This window comes from Ailuropoda melanoleuca, chromosome 2, assembly GCF_002007445.2.
Source record: "Ailuropoda melanoleuca isolate Jingjing chromosome 2, ASM200744v2, whole genome shotgun sequence".
NCBI classification, from domain to species: Eukaryota; Metazoa; Chordata; class Mammalia; order Carnivora; family Ursidae; genus Ailuropoda; species Ailuropoda melanoleuca.
This window is the reverse complement of record NC_048219.1, coordinates 161200647-161220473: the sequence shown is the minus strand read 5'-3', so window position 1 is coordinate 161220473 and position 19827 is coordinate 161200647. Positions and strand designations below refer to the sequence as shown.

The window sequence follows — 19827 nt, the reverse complement described above, 5'->3', positions numbered from 1 at the left end:
CTGGGAAAACTGGACCACTTTCATACACCATGCACAAAAATAAACTGAAAATGGATTAAAGACCTAAATGTGAGACCTGAAACCATAAAGCTTTTAGAAGAGAACATAGACCATAATCTCCTTGACATCAGCCATAGCAATATTTTTCTAGATTAATCTTGGGCAAGAGAGCTACAAACAAAAATCAACTCTTGGGACTAAACCAAAATAAAGTTTATGTGCATCCAAAAAAAAAAAAAAAAAACAACCAAAAAGGCAACCTACTGAATGGGAGAAGATACTTGCAAATGATATATAAAGGTTAATATCCAAATACATAAATTCAAATCAAAAAAAAATTTTTTTTTTTTTTAAAGATTTTATTTATTTGACAGAGATAGAGACAGCCAGCGAGAGAGGGAACACAAGCAGGGGGAGTGGGAGAGGAAGAAGCAGGCTCATAGCAGAGGAGCCTGATGTGGGGCTCGATCCCATAACGCCAGGATCACGCCCTGAGCCGAAGGCAGACGCTTAACCGCTGTGCCACCCAGGCGCCCCCCAAAAAAATTTTTTGATTTAAAAAGTGGACCAAGGGCCTGAACAAACATTTTCCAAAGAAGACCTACAGATGGCCAACAGACACATGAAAAAGTGCTAATCATCAGGGAAATGCGAATCAAAACCATTATGAGATACCACCTGACACCTGTCAGGATGACTAGAATAAAAGACCTGGTGAGGATGTGGAGAAAAAGGAACCCTCTGCACTGTTGCTGGGACTGCAAACTGGCACAGCCTCTGTGGAAAATAGTATGGAGGTTCCTCAAGAAATTAAAAATAGAAATACCATAAGATCCAGTAATCCCACTACTTACCAAGGAAAACAAAAACACTAATTCAGAAAGATATATACACCCCTATGCTTATTACAGCATTATTTAGGACAGCCAAGATATGGAAGCTTCCCTTTAGTTGTTAGCAGATGATTTTGCTTTCTACAGAAAAGCGTTTTATTCCACTAGTTTTGAGAGCTTTTAGGCATAGAAAGTTGAATAGGGGGTCATGGCAGGGGTCTGAGCACCCAGTTAAGTTAGGAAAGTACGGAAATGTGACCATCATAATCAAAAAGTATTCACTCCTCAAGGCAGAAGAAGCACCCTCGGCCTTCAGCTGTTCAGTGCGCCCTGAGGGGCTCACCACCCTGGCCGAGAGGCGCCACCGAGTGCCCTGGAAAGCGCCTCCTGCAGGAACGCGCTGCCAGTTCGCCGGGTACCATCCCAGGAGCTGCAGATGACCGGAAATGGAGCCTGCGCGGGCCTGTTGCTAAGCAACAAGGACGCTAGACCGACCAGGGGCTCAAGGAGCAGAGGCTGCAGGCGGGCTCCCTGATGCCACTTCTCTTGTCTAAGGGGCGCCGCAGGAGTGATTAAGGAGCCACCAGGTGACTCGAGAGCGTCCTTACAGCCATGAGCAGCGAGCAGGTGAGAGGGTGGCCAGGCTGGCCCCGCAGCGAAACTTTCCTCCAATCTCAGAAGTGATTGAAGTCTGGCAGACTCCCCGGTTGTGATCCTGTGGGGGTATACCTTCTTTCACCCCGGTTACATCTGGGATACTGAGCGCTTTCGTGAAAACTTAAAATGTTTCCTTTCCAACCGTTCGTCCTTGACGTCGTCATAACAACCAACCATTTCAGCAGAGCGAGCGGTGCGCTAGCAGTTAGAGCTACGGCCCCAGAGTGTCCCCAGTGTGCTAATGGTAGGTGTATTTGGGTGGGAGGAAGCTCGGTGGGGAGCTGCAATGCGTTTAGCCTCTCCGGCGTTGGGATCCAAGCCGTTTCCTAGCTGCGAGACTTTGGGCCAATCACTTTATCTTCGTAAGCCTTCTCTCCCTTCTATGAAAGGGGGCGGGGAATCCGAAAGCCTCCTTTCTTAAGGTTGTGAGGTTCAAATAAGATACCACACCGTATGTGAGAGGGTTTGGTAAGTGGCAAATGGAATTTCTTAAGAAAATATCCCCATGACAGGTAATAAAATATCCCCATGACAGGTAATAAAATATGCATGTTGCGATATNTTCTTAAGGTTGTGAGGTTCAAATAAGATACCACACCGTATGTGAGAGGGTTTGGTAAGTGGCAAATGGAATTTCTTAAGAAAATATCCCCATGACAGGTAATAAAATATGCATGTTGCGATATCTAGTTTTCAAAACTTCATTGAACTTGAGAGCAATTATAAACAAAAGAAATGCAGAACAGTGGCCAAACTTTTTAATGCCAGAACAGAATGGGAAGGCATTAAGCATGGGCATGATTCTGGCTAGCAAGAAAACAACTCCAACTCTGTCGATGAATATGGAAAAGGCCCCTTAAGCATCCTGGTACTGAATGGAGAACAGTTGCTTGTAAGCCGGCATATCTTGCTTAGCTTCTTCGTTTTCACACTATATATAATTCTTCCCTTTTCGATACTTTATCCTTTTTTTTTTTTTTTTGTAGTGTTAGGTTATTGAGGAAAGGATGTTAAAAGGCAATTTATTCCTCTATGCCTTGGGTTGTAAATTAACAATGTCAATCTGAACTCATTAATCAAATAATGTTTAAGTGATCAAGAAAACCTAGTTTTAACATTTTTTTGAGATGTGTAATAACTTGAGAACAAAGAAACACTGATTCACTTACCATATAATCAGTTGTGAGAGAACAAATGAACAAAGAACAACCAAATAAATGATATAGGTAACCAAAAAACTGAGCAGTTAGTAGACTGTACTAGTGATTCTTTTTTACGTGATACTAAAAGTCCTTTTAAAAACATTTGTTATCATCACCATCAATATGCATTAAGCAACTTATATGCTTGATGCTCTTATCAGTCTTTGGTCTAGTCTTGAACCATAGCCTGTGTTGTTGAAATTTAAAACACATGTTTACCATACTTGCAGTGGTATTTCTGAATTGCTATTATTTTCTAAAGCCCTCAGTTGACCAATATACAACTTAAAAGAATCCAATAAAAAAATCTAGTGGCAGTTAGGTTTCAAGTTCTGCTTTATCTTAATAAAAATGTTTGGAAATGACACCCCTCATCCCTTCTCCACGGTTCCCTAAAGAGACCTATATTATTGAAAAGGCATTATTACGTTATTGAAAGAATGTTGCATGAGCCCATCTAGAATTATTTCCACTGTTATAACACCATTTTTAAACAGCAGAGGTCCCTCTCTCACTGCTTTGCTTGATAGGTAATTTTAAAACTCTTGGTACTCTCATTTATGCTAATTTCAAGTGTAGTTTTCTTTCTGAAAGGCTGAAAGCTTGTATATTTTAACCTAAAACAAATGGAATGGATTAAACTTTTGGAAATGCCATTCTTATGTGACATTTACTTATGTGTTCATTTAGTTTGAAAAAGTGAGCAGGTGGTAAATCATATTTGCTGAAGGAGTTTTTAACATATTCATCTCATTAGTGGAAGTTTGAGAGTGACATGGCATTTTTCAGGAATAGCAGTCTGAGTTCTTAAGTTAGGTATTTAAAACAAAGATAAATCTTTTGCAACTGCTCATTTCATTTTTAAAATTAAAACATAAAGTAAGACATTTGAGCTTCATTGAAGAACTTCCAGGAGTTTAAAGATAAAAAAAAAAAAATAGGCAAAGACCATGAAGTGCCCCACAAATCGACTACATACTGTGGGCAGGTGAGGAGGAAAAAGCTGTCAGCCCATCTCTACCCTAGTGCTTTTTCTAACTGTTAAATCAACTACTGTGATTTTGCATTTATGTGATGCTCATTCAGTAAAAGGGAGATCAGAGTAAAAATATTTCAATATAAAGCGCACACCTTGGTGATAACCTTAATAACCATAATACAAATATATGACCACTATGTTAAATCAACCCTGTTAAATTTGGAGAGGTTATTGTTTTAACCAGACAACTTTACAAAATGGCTGGTTACCCAGACACATTCACAGATTCAGGTCATATGATCAGAATGGTTAGGCTTAGATTATTACCAGTTTTATGATATCCCTTTCAATAGACAAGTAGTTGAAAATGAGCAAAATAAAAATTGAATATAAAGCCAGAGTGCTTCAGGAAGATCTAGACTCCTTAGCAATTTTAATTTTAATAATGTTATATTAGGATCCCAACAGAAAACAGATCACATGCTCAAAGGGATTTAATTGAAGGAAACTTAGAAAAAGACCGTTTGCAGTGGTGTGGGTAAGGTTAAGGGAAATAGCCAACGAGGCTGAGGAGGCACTTAAGGATTAATAGCAAAAGGAAGTCACTACTGACAAAGGAAAGAAGTTAGGGTTCGAAGCCGATGGCCAAAAAAGAGTTCTTGAGACATCTTTGGTGCAAAAAGGTGATTTTTATTAAAGCACAGGGACAGGCCCCGTGGGCAAAAAGAGCTGCACCGGGGTCATGAGGAGTGGCCCATTATATACTTTAGAGTTGGGAGGGGGTTAAGGATAGTGTAAGCCTCCCACGTATTTTGGGAACAAAGTTTCCAGGATCCTGAGGAGACTAGCTATTGTTAGGAAAGGTCATTTATTACTGTAAGAACTCAGTCATGAGACCCTTCAGATGTATATCGGTGGGTCATATGCTTGGGGGATGATTGCCAACATGTATCTTGGGGGGTAGAGATAAAGTTTCCAAAGGAATTTGTATATGTTAAAGTAGATTTACAAGATGCTGGGGGTTGAGCTAAGATTGCCTTTTGCTCTTAGCAAAGTATCAACATCGAGGCAATTGAGTCCCTAGAGGACTGTCACTCTGCCTGTTTCAAGGACTTGTCAATGGGCTGTGGGTAGTAAGGAAATTTAATAATTTTTCTTCTGCTTTTGTTTCCCATATCAATTACCATTCCTAGACCTGACAGGTCACTACGTTATCAAAACCTGGTGAGAGGTGGGAGGTTTGGAATGATAGCTTCCTGACCAGAGCTGAGCTCTGGAAGAATTCAGCTACAATCAGAACTATGGGAAATAGGGACTACTAGGAAAGAACTATCCAAAACTCTCTCCCCTCCTGCTCTCTAGTCTCCTACCGGTGCCTCTCCTTGCTTAATCCCCCACCAGAAGCCAGAGGGCTGGGAGCCCAGGTGATGCCCATATAGAGAGTTTAGCCTTCCAGGCACAGAGCAAGAAAAAAAATGCATGAAGACTTGACTACAGCAAACAAAGCCTAACCATCATGGCAATTATAAGTAGATGCAGCTTTCAGAGACCTTTCCATATTGACAAAGCAGTTGGGATAAAATGTTTAAGTCTGTTCAGATGTCGTGATTTGTTTTCCCATTCAAAATCTTTATACATAAGAATAAATCTAACAAAGATATTTAAGTCCCTTATGAAGAATATTATGAAATGTTTTTGAAGGATACTCCTAGAAACTGAATGAATAAATATTCATGAAAAAGAGTCAATATGACAATTAGTTTCCTCCAAGTTATTCTCGAAATTCAATGTATTTTTATCAAAATCCCCAAAAGTTTTATATAGCATGGATGCTAAAATTCACCTGGTAGGAAAAAGGTCCAGATTGTCTATGATAATTTTTTTATTGAGGTGTAGTTGACATACAATATTATTAGTTTTGGGTGTACAACATAGTGATTCAACAAGTTTATATGTTATGCTTACTGCAAGCATAGCTACCATCTGTCACCATAAAATGCTATTACCATACCATTGACTATACTCCCTAAGCTGTACTTTTTATTCTCATGACTTCTTCACATAACTGGAAGCCTGTATCTCCCATTCCCCTTCACCCATTTGCCCATCACCCCACTCCCCTCCTCTCTGGCAACCATCAATTCTCTGTATTTATGGGTCTGTTTCTGTTTTTTGTTCATTTCCTTTTTTAGATTTCACATATAAGTGAAATCTGTGGTATTTGTCCTTGTCTAACTTATTCACTTAGCATATTCTTTATGTCCATTCATGATGTTGCAAATGACAAGGTCTCCTTTTTTAATGACCAAGTTGTATTCCATTGTGTGTATTTGTGTATATATACCACAACTTTATCCACTCATATATGGATGAACACAGGCTTGCTTCCATAGCTTGGCTCTTGTAACTAATGCTGCAATGAACATAGGGATACATATATCTTTTCAAATTAGTGTTTTCATTTTCTTTGGGTAAATACCCAGTAGCGGAATTGCCGGATGATAATAGATTTGATTTTCTGAGGAACCTCCATACTGTTTTCTACAGTGGCTATACCATTTTACATTCCATCAGTAATGCACAGGTGTTCCTTTTTCTCCACATCTTCACCAACACTTGTAGTTTTTTGGTGGACTCTTTGGGTTTTTTTTTACATATAGTATCATGTCATCTGCAAATAGTGACAGTTCTACTACTTCTTTACCAGTTTGGATACTTTTATTTTTCTTGTCTGATTGCTGTGGCGAGGACTTCTGGCACTATATTGGATAAAAGTGGTGAGTGTGTACACAGTTAATCCTGATCTTAGAGGAAAAGCAGTTTTTACTGGTGAGTATGATATTAGCTGTGGGTTTTCCGTAGATGGCCCTTGTTTGTTGAGGTATGCTCCTCAACAAACCTACTTTGTTGAGAGTTATTACCATGAATGGATGTTGAATTTTGTCAAATCCTTCTTCTGCATCTATTGAGATCATATAATTTTTATCCTTTGTTTGACTGATGTGATATATTACATTGATTTGATTTGTGAATATTGAACTATTCTTACATCCCCAGAATAAAGCCCACTTGTTTGTGGTAAGTGAGACTTTTAATGAATTGTTGAATGTGGTTTGCTAACATTTTATTGAGAATTTTTGTATCTATGTTCATCAGGGATACTGGCCTGTAGTTTTCTTTTTTATAGTATCTTTTTTTTTTTTAAAGATTTTATTTATTTGACAGACAGCCAGCAAGAGAGAGAACACAAGCAGGGGGAGTGGGAGTGGAAGAGGGAAGAAGCAGGGGGAGTGGGAGGAAGAAGCAGGCTTCCAGCAGAGCAGGGAGCCTGATGCGGGTCTTGATCCCAGGACCCTGGGATCACGCCCTGGGCCGAAGGCAGATGCTTAACGACTGAGCCACTCAGGCGCCCCTCTTTTTTTATGGTATCTTTAACTGGTTTGGTATCAGGGTAATGTTGGCCTTGTAGAAGGCATCTGGAACCTTTTTTTTACTATTTTTTAAAAATAGTTTGATGAGAATATGTATTAACTCTTCTTTAAATGTTTGGTTGAATTCACCTGTGAATCCATCTGGTCCAGGACTTTGGTTTGTTAGGAATTTTTTGATGAATGACTCAATTTCTTTATTAGTAATTGGTCTGTTCAGATTGTCTATTTTTCCCTCACCTCATTCAGTTTTGGAAGATTATATGTTTCTAGGAATTTATCCATTTCTTCTAGGTTGTCTAATTTGTTGGCATAATTTTTCATAATTTTCTCTTATAATTCATTGTACTTTTGTGGTGTTACTTTCTTTCATTTCTGATTTTATTTGTGTCCTCTTTCTTTTTCCTTCTTTCTTCCTTTTCCTTTTACTCTTTCTTTTTCTTGATGAATCTGGCTAAACGTTTATGTTGATCACTTCAAAGAACCAGCTCATGGTTTCATTGGTCTTTTTAATTTTATTTTTTGGTATCTTATTTCTGCTCCAATCTATTATTTCCTTCCTTCTACTAACTTTGGGCTTTGTTCCTTTTTTTTTTTTCCCTACTTCCTTAGGTGTAAATTTAGATTGGTTGAGATTTTTCTCAACCAATAGCTAGAGCTAGACCTATATTGCTAAAAATTTCCCATTCAGAACTACTTTTGTCGTGTTTGGGATCATTGTGTTTTCATTTTTATTTGTCTCCATGTATTTTTTTTTTAACTTCCTGTTTGATTTCTTTGACCCATTGGCTTTTTAGTCTCCACTTGTTTGTGGGGTTTTTTTTCCCTTTTTTTTTTTCTTCTTATGATTGATTTCTACTTTCACACAGTTGTAGTTAGAAAATGGTAGATGATGTGACTTCAATCTTCCTAAATTTATTGAGACTTGTTTTGTGGCCTAACATGTGATCTATTCTGGAGAATATTCCATGTGCACTTGAAAAGAATGTGTATTCTGTTTTTAGATGGAATGTTCTGTATCAAGTCCATCTGGTCTAGTGTGCCGTTCAAATATATTGTTCATTTTTTTTTCTATCTAGATGATCAACCCATTGATGTAGGTGAGGTGTTGAACTCTCCTATATTGTATTACTGTCAATTTCTCCCTAAATGTCTATTAATACTTCGTGTACTTAGTTGCTTCAGTGTTGGGTGCATAAATATTTGCAATTGTTATATTCTCTTGTTGGATTGACCCCTTTATCATTATGTAATGCCCTTCTTTGTCTCTTGTTATAGTCTTTGTTTTAAAGTCTTTTTTTGTCTGCCATAAGTATTGCTATCCCAGCTTTTTCTTTTTCTTGTTGCATGGTATATCTTCTTCCATACTTTTACTTTCAGTCTGTATGTGTCTTTAGGTGTGAGGTGAATCTCATGTAGGCAGCATATAGATGGATCTTGTTTTTTTATCCGTTTGTCACCCTATGTCTTTTGATTGGAATGTTTAGACCATTTAGATGTAAAGTAATTATTGATAGGTATGTACGTATTGCCATTTTGTTAATTGTTTTATGGTTGTTTTGTAGTTCTTCTCTGTTCACTCTCTTTCCTTTGAGGACTTTCTGTAGCGTTATTCTTGGGTTTCTTTCTCTTTATTTTTTGTGTATTTATTAAAAGTTTTGGTTTTGTGGTTACCATGAAGTTCATATATGGGTAAAGCAGTCATATATTAAGTTGATGATTATTTAAGTTCAAACACATTCTAAAAGAACTTTTTTACTCCCCCTTCCATGTTTTATGTATATGTTGTAATATTTCACATCTTTTTATTTGTAAGTTTCTTACTTCTACTGATAGTCCTTTTTTTCCATTTAAAGAAGTTCCTTTAACATTTCTTGTAAGACTGGTTTAGTGGTGATGAACTCCTTTAACTTTTGTTTGTCTGGGAGGAAACTCTTATCTTCTTCAATTCTGATTGATAACCTTGTTGCTTTTAAAATTCTCTCTTTATCTTTAACCTTTGACATTTTAATTATGTGCAGTGGTGCGGACCTCCTTGCATTCATCTTGTTTGGAACTCTCTGTGCTTCCTGATATTGGATGTCTGTTTCCTACCCTAGGTTAGGGAAGTTTTCAGCTATTGTTTTTTCAAATAATTTTTCTGCCCCTTTCTCTTTCTTCTCCTTCTAGGACTCCTATAATACAAATGTTTGTTTGATATTGTCCAAGAGATTCCTTATCCTATCCTCATTTTTTAAAATTCTTTTTTTCTTTTTGCTGTTCAGCTTAGATGCTTTCCATTACCCTGTTTTCCAGACCATTGATGCATTCTTCTTCATCCGCTAGTCTGTTGATTTCCTCTATTTTTCATTTCAGTTATTGTATTCAACTTGATTTGTTCTTTTTTATATTTTCTCTGTCTCTGTTGAAGTTATCACTGCTCTTCTCTCCAGTCTGGTGAGCATCTCTATGATCATTACTTTAAAGTCTTCATCAGGCATATTGCTTATCTCTGTTTCATTTAGCTTTTGGGGGGGTTGTCTTGTTCTTCCATTGGGAGCGTATATATTTGTCTCCCCAGTTTGCTTGGCTTGCTGTGTTTGTTGCTTTGAATTAGGTGGAATAGCTACTTTTCCTAAACTTAAAGGAATGGTCTTGTGTATGGTTGTCTTCTGTCTAGACTGTGTGTGCCTGGCTGTGTTGGCTGACTGGAGCTGTGTCTGGTGTGGGCTGGGGGTTTGGGGTCTTCTGTGCTGGGCTGCCCTAGGTGGGGGGTGGGATGACTAGAGCTGAAGTAGGCATGACTTGGGGTGGTCCTGGGGCTCTCCATGCAGACGACACTCTGGCAAGATAGCTAAAACTGAAGTGGGTGCAAGCCGGGGTTCCCAGGTTGCTCAGTGTAGGGGCTGCCCTTGTGGGGTGATTGGAGTTATGCAGGCTGGGGTATATCCTGGGGCACTCCATGCAGGGAGCAACCTGATGGGATGGGTGGGGCCAAGGTGGAGAGCAGGGCAGAGTTCCCAGGGTGCTCCATGCATGGGGTGCCCTGGTAGAGTGGCTGGAAATGAGGTAGGCCCAGGCTAAGGGTTCCTGGAGTGCTCTGCACAGATGCTGTTTTGGGAGGGAGGGCTGGAGTCAAAGCCAGCATGAGCCAGTAGGTCCCTGAGTACCCTGTGCTGGGGGTGCCCTAGCAAGTCATTTGAAACCGAGATGGTGTGGGCTTGGAGCGTTTTGGGGTGCCGTGCATCTATGTCACCTTGGCATGACAGCTGGAGCTATAGTGAGCACTGACCAGGGGCATCCCAGTGTGCCCTACACTGGGGCTGCCCTGGTTGGATGGCTAAGGCTGGTGTGGGCTAGAGGCCCAGGGCTCACTGAGGTAGTAGACTGACTATGGCACCTGAACCTTGGTCCTGTCCACACTACAAGGTGGAGGGAGAATGTAAGCCATGTGCTTGCCAGCCCCTCTAACCCAGAGAGAGTCGTAGCAGCTCCCCTGCCATTTGGTGGAGCTCTAGGGCTGGCTCTTTTATATTCCAGTTGTTCCTTTAAACTGTGGGTTTTTTCTGTGCCCCAGGGTGTCTGTGTTTGGTATGTCCTAGAGACCTGGTGTTCACTGAGGCAGCAGCCTGCCTGTGATGCCCAGACCCTGCTTCTGTTTTGGGCTATCGATGTGGAAGATGAATTAAATGATGGTGCTTGCCAGCCCTTTGAACTCGGAGAGCATTCCAGCAGCTCTCTTGCTATTTGGTGGACTTCTAAGGCTGGATCTTTTATGTTCTAGTTGTTCTTTTAAACCATGTTTTTATCTGTGCCTCAGTGCACGAAAATCTGCTCAGTCTTTCAGTACTATCCCCCCCCACCCCAACTGCAGTTTGCAGTTTTGGGGGTGAGCGTTCCCTTCCTTACTGTGTCTCCATCTCACTTACCTGTTCTCTGTGGCCTCTTTATCTTTTGCTGTGTGGAAGCTGTTCGGCCAGCCCTCAGTTCTTCAGGAGCAACTGCTCTATAAATAGTTGTAAACTCGGTGTGTCTATGGAGGAGAGGAGTTGAGTCTCCCTATGCCACCGTCTTGGACCAGAACTCTGTATCTGATAATTTTTAACAAAACTAAGGTGGAGAGAATTGCCTTATATATTTCAAGACCTATTGGGAAGTTGTAGTAATTTGATACAATCTCTTTACAGATAAACATAAAATGGAATTAAATAAAGAGACGAAACCAGATATGAATATACACCTATGGGTAATATCTGTATATTAAATACACCAACAATATATGTGTGCTTGAGATGCAAGAAGTGTATGTGTATATACTAAAATGTATGCAAAAAGATGTTTATTGAAACATCTTTTGTCATAGAGAAACATTGGAAATAAGCTAAATGCCTGTTCACAAGAGCAAGGAATGGATAAATTGCATTATATTCATATGGTAGAACACTATTCAACTGTAAAAATCAGTGAAGAGGGTATTCACACGGGAAGTGAGAAAACCACATACTTGCATCCTGAAAAGTTTGAAAGGAATCCTCCCTTCGATGTAAGGGAAACTTGCTGGAAAGCTACCAATAGAGATGGCAGTGAAACCTGCTGGAGGTTGTCTGTCACTGGATCAGCCGCATACCATAGGCTGGAAAGGTGCTCAGGGGCAAAGATGCTGACTGCTGGCAGCCATGCCGTGAGAGCAATGAGGAAAAGCACTGGAACCAGGAAGAAGAGTCCCTTTGTCTTACAGGGTCCCTTTTGAACCTGGAGAAGTGTTTTTGAGTTCTGCTCAAGAACCATCAAGGATGACAAAAAGCATAGATTTGATGCTGGGAGGTGATGAATTTATGTGACCAAAACACAGCTCGTAGTATCTATCTTATAAATCAAAGTATTCTCAGCAGAATTCTTAGATGAAATTCCTACAATAGAATTATTCTCTATTGCAAAGAAGGTAAAGGTATTCTCTGAAGATTACTGAAAGTAACATTTGTACTTTTTAGTAGTAACTTGAGTGTATATTAACCTTAGGAAGTAAAGGATTCTGGGGGGAAAATGAAGTTTTAGCCATGGGGAAGGGAGGCAAGGGTGAGCAACCTTTGGACGCTATTTAGATTCAGATAAATTTCCAGAGGAAGATATGACCAGTTTTCCACTGAATTGAAACTCTTGTTACTCTTATCAAAAATCAATTGCCCATAAATATGAGTTTAGAAATAAACTTCTAATTCTATTTTTTTGATCTGTTTATCCTTATGTAGTCTTCATTATTATAGCTTTGTAGTAAGTTGCGAAATACGGAAATATGTGTCTGCCAACTTCTTTTTCAAGATTGTTGGGCTGTTCTGGATCCTTATATTTCCATGTAAACTTTATGATCAACTTGTTAATTTCTACCTTAAAAATATATCTCAGATTTTGGTAGGGAATGTGTTGAATCTGTAGATAATTTTTGGGGGAAGGAGTATTGCATCTTAATATTTGTCTTATAATCCGTGAGCATGGGGTGTTTTTCCATTTATTAAAGTTGTCTTTAATTTTTTCAGTAATGTTTTATAGCTTTCATTGTGCAAGTCTTACACTTCTAAAATTTATTCCTATTTTATCCTTTCTGATTCTATTGTAAATGATTTAATTTCAATTTTGGATTGTTCATTGCTAGTGTCTAAAAATACAATTGATTTTTTGTGCATTGGTCTTATATCCAGCAACGCTGCTGAATATATTCCTTAGTTATAATAATTTTCTGTGGATTTCTTATGACTGCCTGTACACAACATTATGCCATCTATAAAGTTTGTTTCAGAGTACTTTGGATGGTATGTGCTTTATATTAGACACTGTAAAAGTTGGTTGAGTGAATCAATTGTAGCATTAACAGAGTGAACAGTTACATTTTTTGTTCTTATTTTTGTATTTTTTCATGCAGGACAAATCAGCCAGCAAACAAAAATCCAAGACACCACTAAGATTTTTACCACAGTTGTCTACGGTAATTTACCAACCTATTCTCATATTTTATTCCTTTTATAATAAGGTTACTGAATTTCTGGGTTTAAATTCTGTACTCCATTTCATTCTTTTCTGATGGATAGCATCTATGATATACATATCTTGGGAAAAAGAACTAGCTTAACAAAGGAATTATAAGTTATAGTTACTGGTATGCACAGAATACTTGCAAATAAGTTACTGAATTTCTGGTTTTAAATTCTGTGTTCCGTTTCATTCTTTTCTGATGGATAGCATCTGTAATATACATATCTTCGGAAAAATAACTAGCTTAATAAAGGAATCATAAGTTATAATTACTGGTATGCACAGAATACTTGAGTATTCTGAATAAAAGAATTGTGAAGATGGGCTAGCAGAAGCAGTATTGGAAATAGGAAGCAAGGAATTGGATTATAGTTTTGTCACTAATGGCTCTGTGACTGTTGGCAAGTCCCTTACCTCTTTGAGCCCCAATTTCTTTTTTTTTTCTTCAATTTCTTTTAATATTCCTTGCAAGGCAGGTCTGCTAACAATGAATTTGCTCCTTTTGGTGAGATTAACAAGCATTATCATGAAAACAATATGTTCCTTTTTTTTAATAATTTATTATGTTAGTCACCATACAGCATATCCTTAGTTTTTAATGTAGTGTTCCATGATATATTATTTGCGTATAACACCCAGTGCACCATGCAATACGTGCCCTCTTTAATACCCATCACCAGCCTATCCCATTCCCCCCACCTCCCTCCCCTCTGAAGCCTTCAGTTTGTTTCCCAGAGTCCACAGTCTCTCGTGGTTCATTCCCCCTTCTGTTTACCCCCCCCTTCATTCTTCCCTTCCTTCTTCTACTGATCTTCCTATTTCTTATGTTCCATAAATGAGTGACACTATTTGTTTGAAACATCTTTTAAAAACTCAGAATAAACTATAAAATCTGGATTGCTTCATGCAGAGATGATTCCTAATAATTTGAAATAAAAGCTTCTTTCAGCTTAAAAATCTTGAATAAAATTTTGCAGATGAATGTCTTTGAACATTTCAAAGTACATGTTAATTATGAACCTGTTTGTATTGATAATGCCAAGATTATCACATCATGTTTTATAAAATAAAATTATAGCATCCTTTTTTTTTTTTTAGTCCTGCAAAAATCTGTTTTTTAGTTTAAAGACAAAGATTTGAAATAGACATTTTCTCTTTTAAAAATTCAACAAATTTTAAAACTGAAAAACAAATTGCCATTTTTTTTTATGTTACTAATATACAGGTTTGGAAATAACAAAATTTAAATTTACTTAATATTCAGTGTTTGAGATGAATAATCCTTTCTAACCAGTGAAACATATAACTATCTAAAATAATTTTGTTGCCTGATTTAAGCCATAAATTGTGTTCTTACTTGACTGTAAATTAGCATTTTTTCTTAGTATCCTTTAGATTTTTAGAAATAAAAATATTAGATAAACAATATTTTTAAATGATATTCTAGAAAGTAATCCATTGAGTAAAAAATACTGTCATTGGAATATTAAGGTTTGTGTGTGGGTGACATTTTTCCAGCAGTAGTTAAGACCTAGAGTGATTTTCATTACTGAACTTCATGCTTCTGGAGGCGATCCCTGCAGTTGAAATCAAGGGTGACTCAGCACTGGCAGTTCCCAGTGTCCGTGAACTGGTGACCAGATGCTATCCTTTCTCACTCATAGCACTCTCACAAATCCTAAATCCTTTATGGAGCAAGAGGAGAGTGGAAGAATGGAAGAGCAGACAGAAAGATGGAAGAGCATTGATTTTTAAGTTGTCTTAGTCTGTTTTCCTATGAAAGAAGAGCCTGAAAAAGAGGATTTGTGTACACTTTATCTGGGAGGTGATCCCAGGAAGCAGAAATAAGAGATTGAGGAGAATAAAAGTAGGAAGAAGGAAAAGTCAATCTGAGGATATCTTAGGAAGTTCATTGCCACTTAGGGCAACTGGGGGTGATCGTGCCATTACCTTCTGAGGAGCTTATCGAATACTTCCTGAAATTGTTTATCTGGTATGATTAGGGGGTAGTATTTATCCATTAGCTCTCATCCCACGTTGGTGGCGGTTGCTCCTGAGGGTGTTACCTTTTACCCACTTCTGGTTACTTGCGTGTGTGTGTGTGTGTGTCCACGCATGTGCATGCATGTGGATGCGTGTGCAGAGGGGGCTACCTTGAGAGTCCCATTCTATGGCACTGGAGAAACCCCACAGTAGAAAGCAAAAAACATTTTCTTGAGGTGAGACACGGTCATTCCTACATGAATTGAAGCTAGCAGAGAGCTGTTCACTACAGCCATGTGTAGAATCAGACATGAAGCCAGAGAGGAATGGAAAAAGATGTGAGGCACAAGATATTTCTGATAGAAAATTCAGTGGAAGTCCCTTAGCGCCAGTCTCACAAGAGTGCCAAAGAAGAGGGAAAGGGTGATGTATGCCTAGGTCATCACGGATAAGAAACTGCAGACTGAAATCGAATTGCTTGTCAGCAAAACTACGTAGCTCTTACTTGAAAATCCCCATCTGATCTTACTGAAGAGCAAGCTTACTTAGACGGCATTCTGGCTTATGTGTGGCTGCTCTTTCTGGTTAGCTTGAAAACCACTACATACACAATATTCTTTTAGACACACATTCAGCACTGTGATATAAAGAAACACAAGGCCCTCACCACCATTTACCCAGGGTGTTGATGAGATAAGTGCTGCCATCTCAGCATGCAGAATGGGCGGTGCAGAGATCCTAAGTCAGGTGTGTGAGGGTTTGTGTAGGACGCTGGGTTGAGCAAGGTATTTTGTACATTTGTCATGGCTGCTCTACAGTAGACCTCACAATAACTCCCTCTGAGTTTTGGTGTGAAAATTCTAGGTCACTTGGAGCAGATATCCCCAACCTTTGCTCTCTCTTGTCTACAACCTGATTTTTACCCCACCCTCATTCTTCCCAACAGGAAGCCTTCCACTTTGGGAACACCTGTTGACATTTTAGCTTGAAAGTTTCATGCTCATGTTTCCCTCCACATCCTGTGTCTCATTAGGAATTGTAGAAAATATTTCTGCTACAACACTGGATATATATACAAAACATTCACCTAATCTGATGTACTTTGGTAAATACTGTTTGAAGCTCATTGCAATTCTTTTTTTCTTTTTTAGTTATGCTTCTTTTAGGGCTTGGTTAACCAATTTTAATTTTTTCTAAGACGAAATTAAAGCCCATTTATCTACTTCTATAAGACTGAATTAGTAGGTTGAGATGAAGTGGGATGCGGGGCTAGGAGAGCAGGATAGACACACGCACAAATTGTATTTCAGACAGGATTTAAACAACAAGATAATTACTGAAAGCATGCTATACAGACTCAAAAAGATCACTCGCTATTGGAGTTAAAAAAAAAAAAGAAAAAAAATCTAAACTTTTTTGACCTTGGTGCTGAAGAAAGAGCTGGACTGTTACAAGGGAATACTGAGAGGCATACTGGCGGGTCTGTTCGTTAGCATAGCTCCTACGAGCTGACATAATAGACCCCCACATTTTAGAGACTTAACCCAACAGAGCTTGCCCTTAGTTTTGTGAAGTCTGATGTGGGCCAGGCAGTCCTCCTCCACCTCTGGCTATGCCAGTGGGTACATGGGGTTCCCTCGCTGCCAGCAGCAGGGACAGGAGAACACGGAGAAGACACAGCAGCTCTTACGTGTCCTGTCAGTGCTCACATTTCATGGGCCAGCAGGAGTCCTGTGGCTACAGAGTAAGAGGCTGGGAAACGAGGTACTTTGGGGCATATTGAGGAGGCTTTGAAAACCAAGGTGACGAAGACTTGTGTCTGCTTTAATAGAGTTGATGTTTCTGACCAAGGAAACAATGCGATTAAACTGTGTCCTAGGAAGGTTGTGGTGTCCTGTAGGTCCTAGCATTTTCTCTAAATCAAGGTCCATAGCTCCTGTTGCCTGGATTATTTTAAAAAGCCAATAAACTCTTCTCACTGCTGACCCTAGTCTCTTCCTCACATACCTTGTTTAGTGCTGCCAGGATCATTTGTGAAATAATCCTTTGAATGGCCTTGCATGATAAATAAGATAAAAATATACTGTCTCACCCAAACTGAGATGCCATTGAGAGTGGAAGTTCTAATTGTGCTCAGGAAAGATCTATACAGGGGGACTGTCGCAGCAAACTGGGACTCGAGGTCCCCTCAAAGGAGACTGAAATGGCTCTCCATTGCCAAGCAGGCCAGTCAAGCCCCAAACGCTTGTGCTCCATAATCTAGCAGTACCCACCTCTCCCGCTCTGCCTCACCCTTGATTTGGGTTCCTACTCACACATAGTTTCTGCAAAGTGGCCTCACTACTCTCACCTAACCTAGCACTTCTCTACCTTTTCCCTCTCTATCTCTTCACCTTGTTTTCTCTGTCATACTTATTACTTCCTTACATTTTATACACACGCACACACACACACACACACACACACACACATATTTTCCAGAAATAGCTGTCTGTACCCACTGGAATGTAAGCTCCCTGAGGGATAGGCTTTGGCCTGTCAATAACTGTAGATCTGGTGCCTCAACGAGAACCCAGCACATGGTAGGAGTTCAATAAATCGTGGAGTAAGAGAATGGTTGCACTTTCTACTTTGGTTGGGTCAAGTCCCTTTACCATCGACCCCAGTGTCCTCTCCCAAGCCTGCTGTCCTCAGCCTCCAAGTCACTTTCATGATGTTTCCTCCGCTTCAGTAAGCCTGTTGCGGTCCTTCTCTGTGAAAATCCAGCTACGCCTCAGGGCTTGGCTTCCATCCTTTCTCCTTTTGAAACTTTCTGTCAGTACTTTGCTCCATACCCTCTCCTGTCCTGGATGAAAGCATATAGTTTTTAATATTAACTGGACCATGTGCTTTGTAGGGGCAGAGACATCCTACAAAAAGGATGTCAACTTCTTAAAACAATATGCAACACACAGCATAATCAATATAAAATATATTCTGATCACGTTCTTTGTGTTTTGTACTAAGTCTTCAACATCTAGTATATATTTAATATATTCTCAAACATAAAAATGTACTCTTAAACACCTCTCACTTCAGATGAGCCACATTTAAAGCTGTCGGTAGCCGCAGGTGGCTAGTGGGTGCTGTTTTGGACAGCAGCTTTCAAGAATCGAGGAACAGCAGACATAAGGAGCAGCCACTCCTTCTGGCTCTCAGGGAGAGCACTTGGGGAAGGCACTTGGAAGATCCATCCCATCCCCAAAGCTTAGACTAAGCCTTCTTGGAGAGGGAGTGGCTGTGGCCCCTGGGGTGACAAAGATAATTGCAGAGATCCTGCAGTCCGGGAGGTGAGTAAACCATCTGCTTACGTGCTAACAAGTTTGAGAAGATGTCTCCCTTTGTGATGTGAGGGGAACTTGCTGGAAGGCTGCCTCTAGGGATGCCAGTGAAACTGGCTGTAGGGTGTCTGCTCCAGGGTCAGCCACATTGCACAGGCCCGGAAAGTGCCCGTGGGAAGGACACTGACTGCTGGCAGCCACGCCATGGAGCAACAGGAGAAAAGCGCTGGAACCAGGAAGAAAAGCCCTTCTCTTTCAGGGTCCCTTTAGAACCGTCTAAATGCTGTGCCAGCTGGAGACATGTTTATGGAGTCCCTCTTAGACTAACAAAGCGGGGTAAAAACTGAGGTTCTGATGCTGAGAGGCAGTAAATGGGTGGCCAAAGCACGACTCCTACGTGTTTGACAGTTCAAAGTATCCTTCTCAACTGCGCTTCCTCTTACATAGACGAACTTTCTACCAGGCCGTTATCCTCTACTCAAAGGAGATAGCCACACTTTGCTCTGAAAAGAACAAGTGTTCCTATGGCAACTTGAGGGCACATTAACCTGAATGAGTTGTTACCTTAGGAAGCAGAACGTTACAGTTGTCAATAGAACAAAACTGCGATTTCAGGGATAGAGAAGGGTGGGAGAGCCAGTAAGCCCAGCACACTAACTGGGTTCAGATAAATTCCCCAAAGCAGATGTGATGGATAAGTTTTGCCCACTTTTTAAAGCTTTCTGAGTCTTGTGGGATGCCACATTCCCTTCTTTCCTTGCTACAGAGGAAGTCCTCCGAAGGCCAGTGTGGAGAAATGTGAAAGTAGTACAGCAGGTCTTCGAGGGCCTTGGGTAACACGCTTACTTTGTAGTGACCCTCTGTGCAAGTGAGTGAATCGATTGTGACGTTAAGAGTCAATAGTTTTTCTCTTATTTTCATGCAGGATAAGTCAGCCAGCAAAGAAAAATCCAAGACCCCAGGAAGAGTTTTGCCACAGTTGGCTACGGTAATTTACCTATATCCTCTCAGTGGATCTTTGTTTGTCCTTTTGAAAATGTGGTTTCAAACTTGTAAATAAGTAACTGAACATCTGATTTTTAATTTTGTACTCCATGTGATTATTATCTGATGGAGACGTTCTACGAGGCGCACAAACTGGGAAAAAGAACGATCTCAGAATAACTGTAAGCTATCATTTCCTAGTACGTCCAGAGGATTTCAATATTCTGGGTAAAGGAATTTCTGAGACGCGCCAGCAGCAAGTGTATCAGTGTTGGCGTCAGGAAGTGAGGGCTCCACGTACAGCTGTGTCACTAATGACTTTAGGATCTGAAGGGGTCATTTATCTCTCTGAGCGGCAGCTTCTGAGTTTGAAAATGAGTTTCTTTGAGCTCTGTCGTCCAGCACTGAAACGTTATGCTGCAGAAGAGTCCTCTG

The 19827-nt window shown here is 39.8% G+C and overlaps 1 protein-coding gene across 1 annotated transcript in view; it reads left to right on the top strand.

Annotated features, from left to right (window-relative positions):
• Positions 1–1301: 1301 nt before the first annotated feature.
• The window catches only part of DNAH7 (dynein axonemal heavy chain 7), a 269045-nt gene continuing 250519 nt past the window's right edge, over positions 1302–19827 (top strand). The window contains exons 1-3 of the mRNA XM_034642450.1: positions 1302–1460; positions 12996–13058; positions 19334–19396. Coding sequence (XP_034498341.1) covers positions 1446–1460; positions 12996–13058; positions 19334–19396 — 141 coding nt within the window. The 5' untranslated portion in view covers positions 1302–1445. The remainder of the gene's footprint in view (positions 1461–12995; positions 13059–19333; positions 19397–19827) is intronic.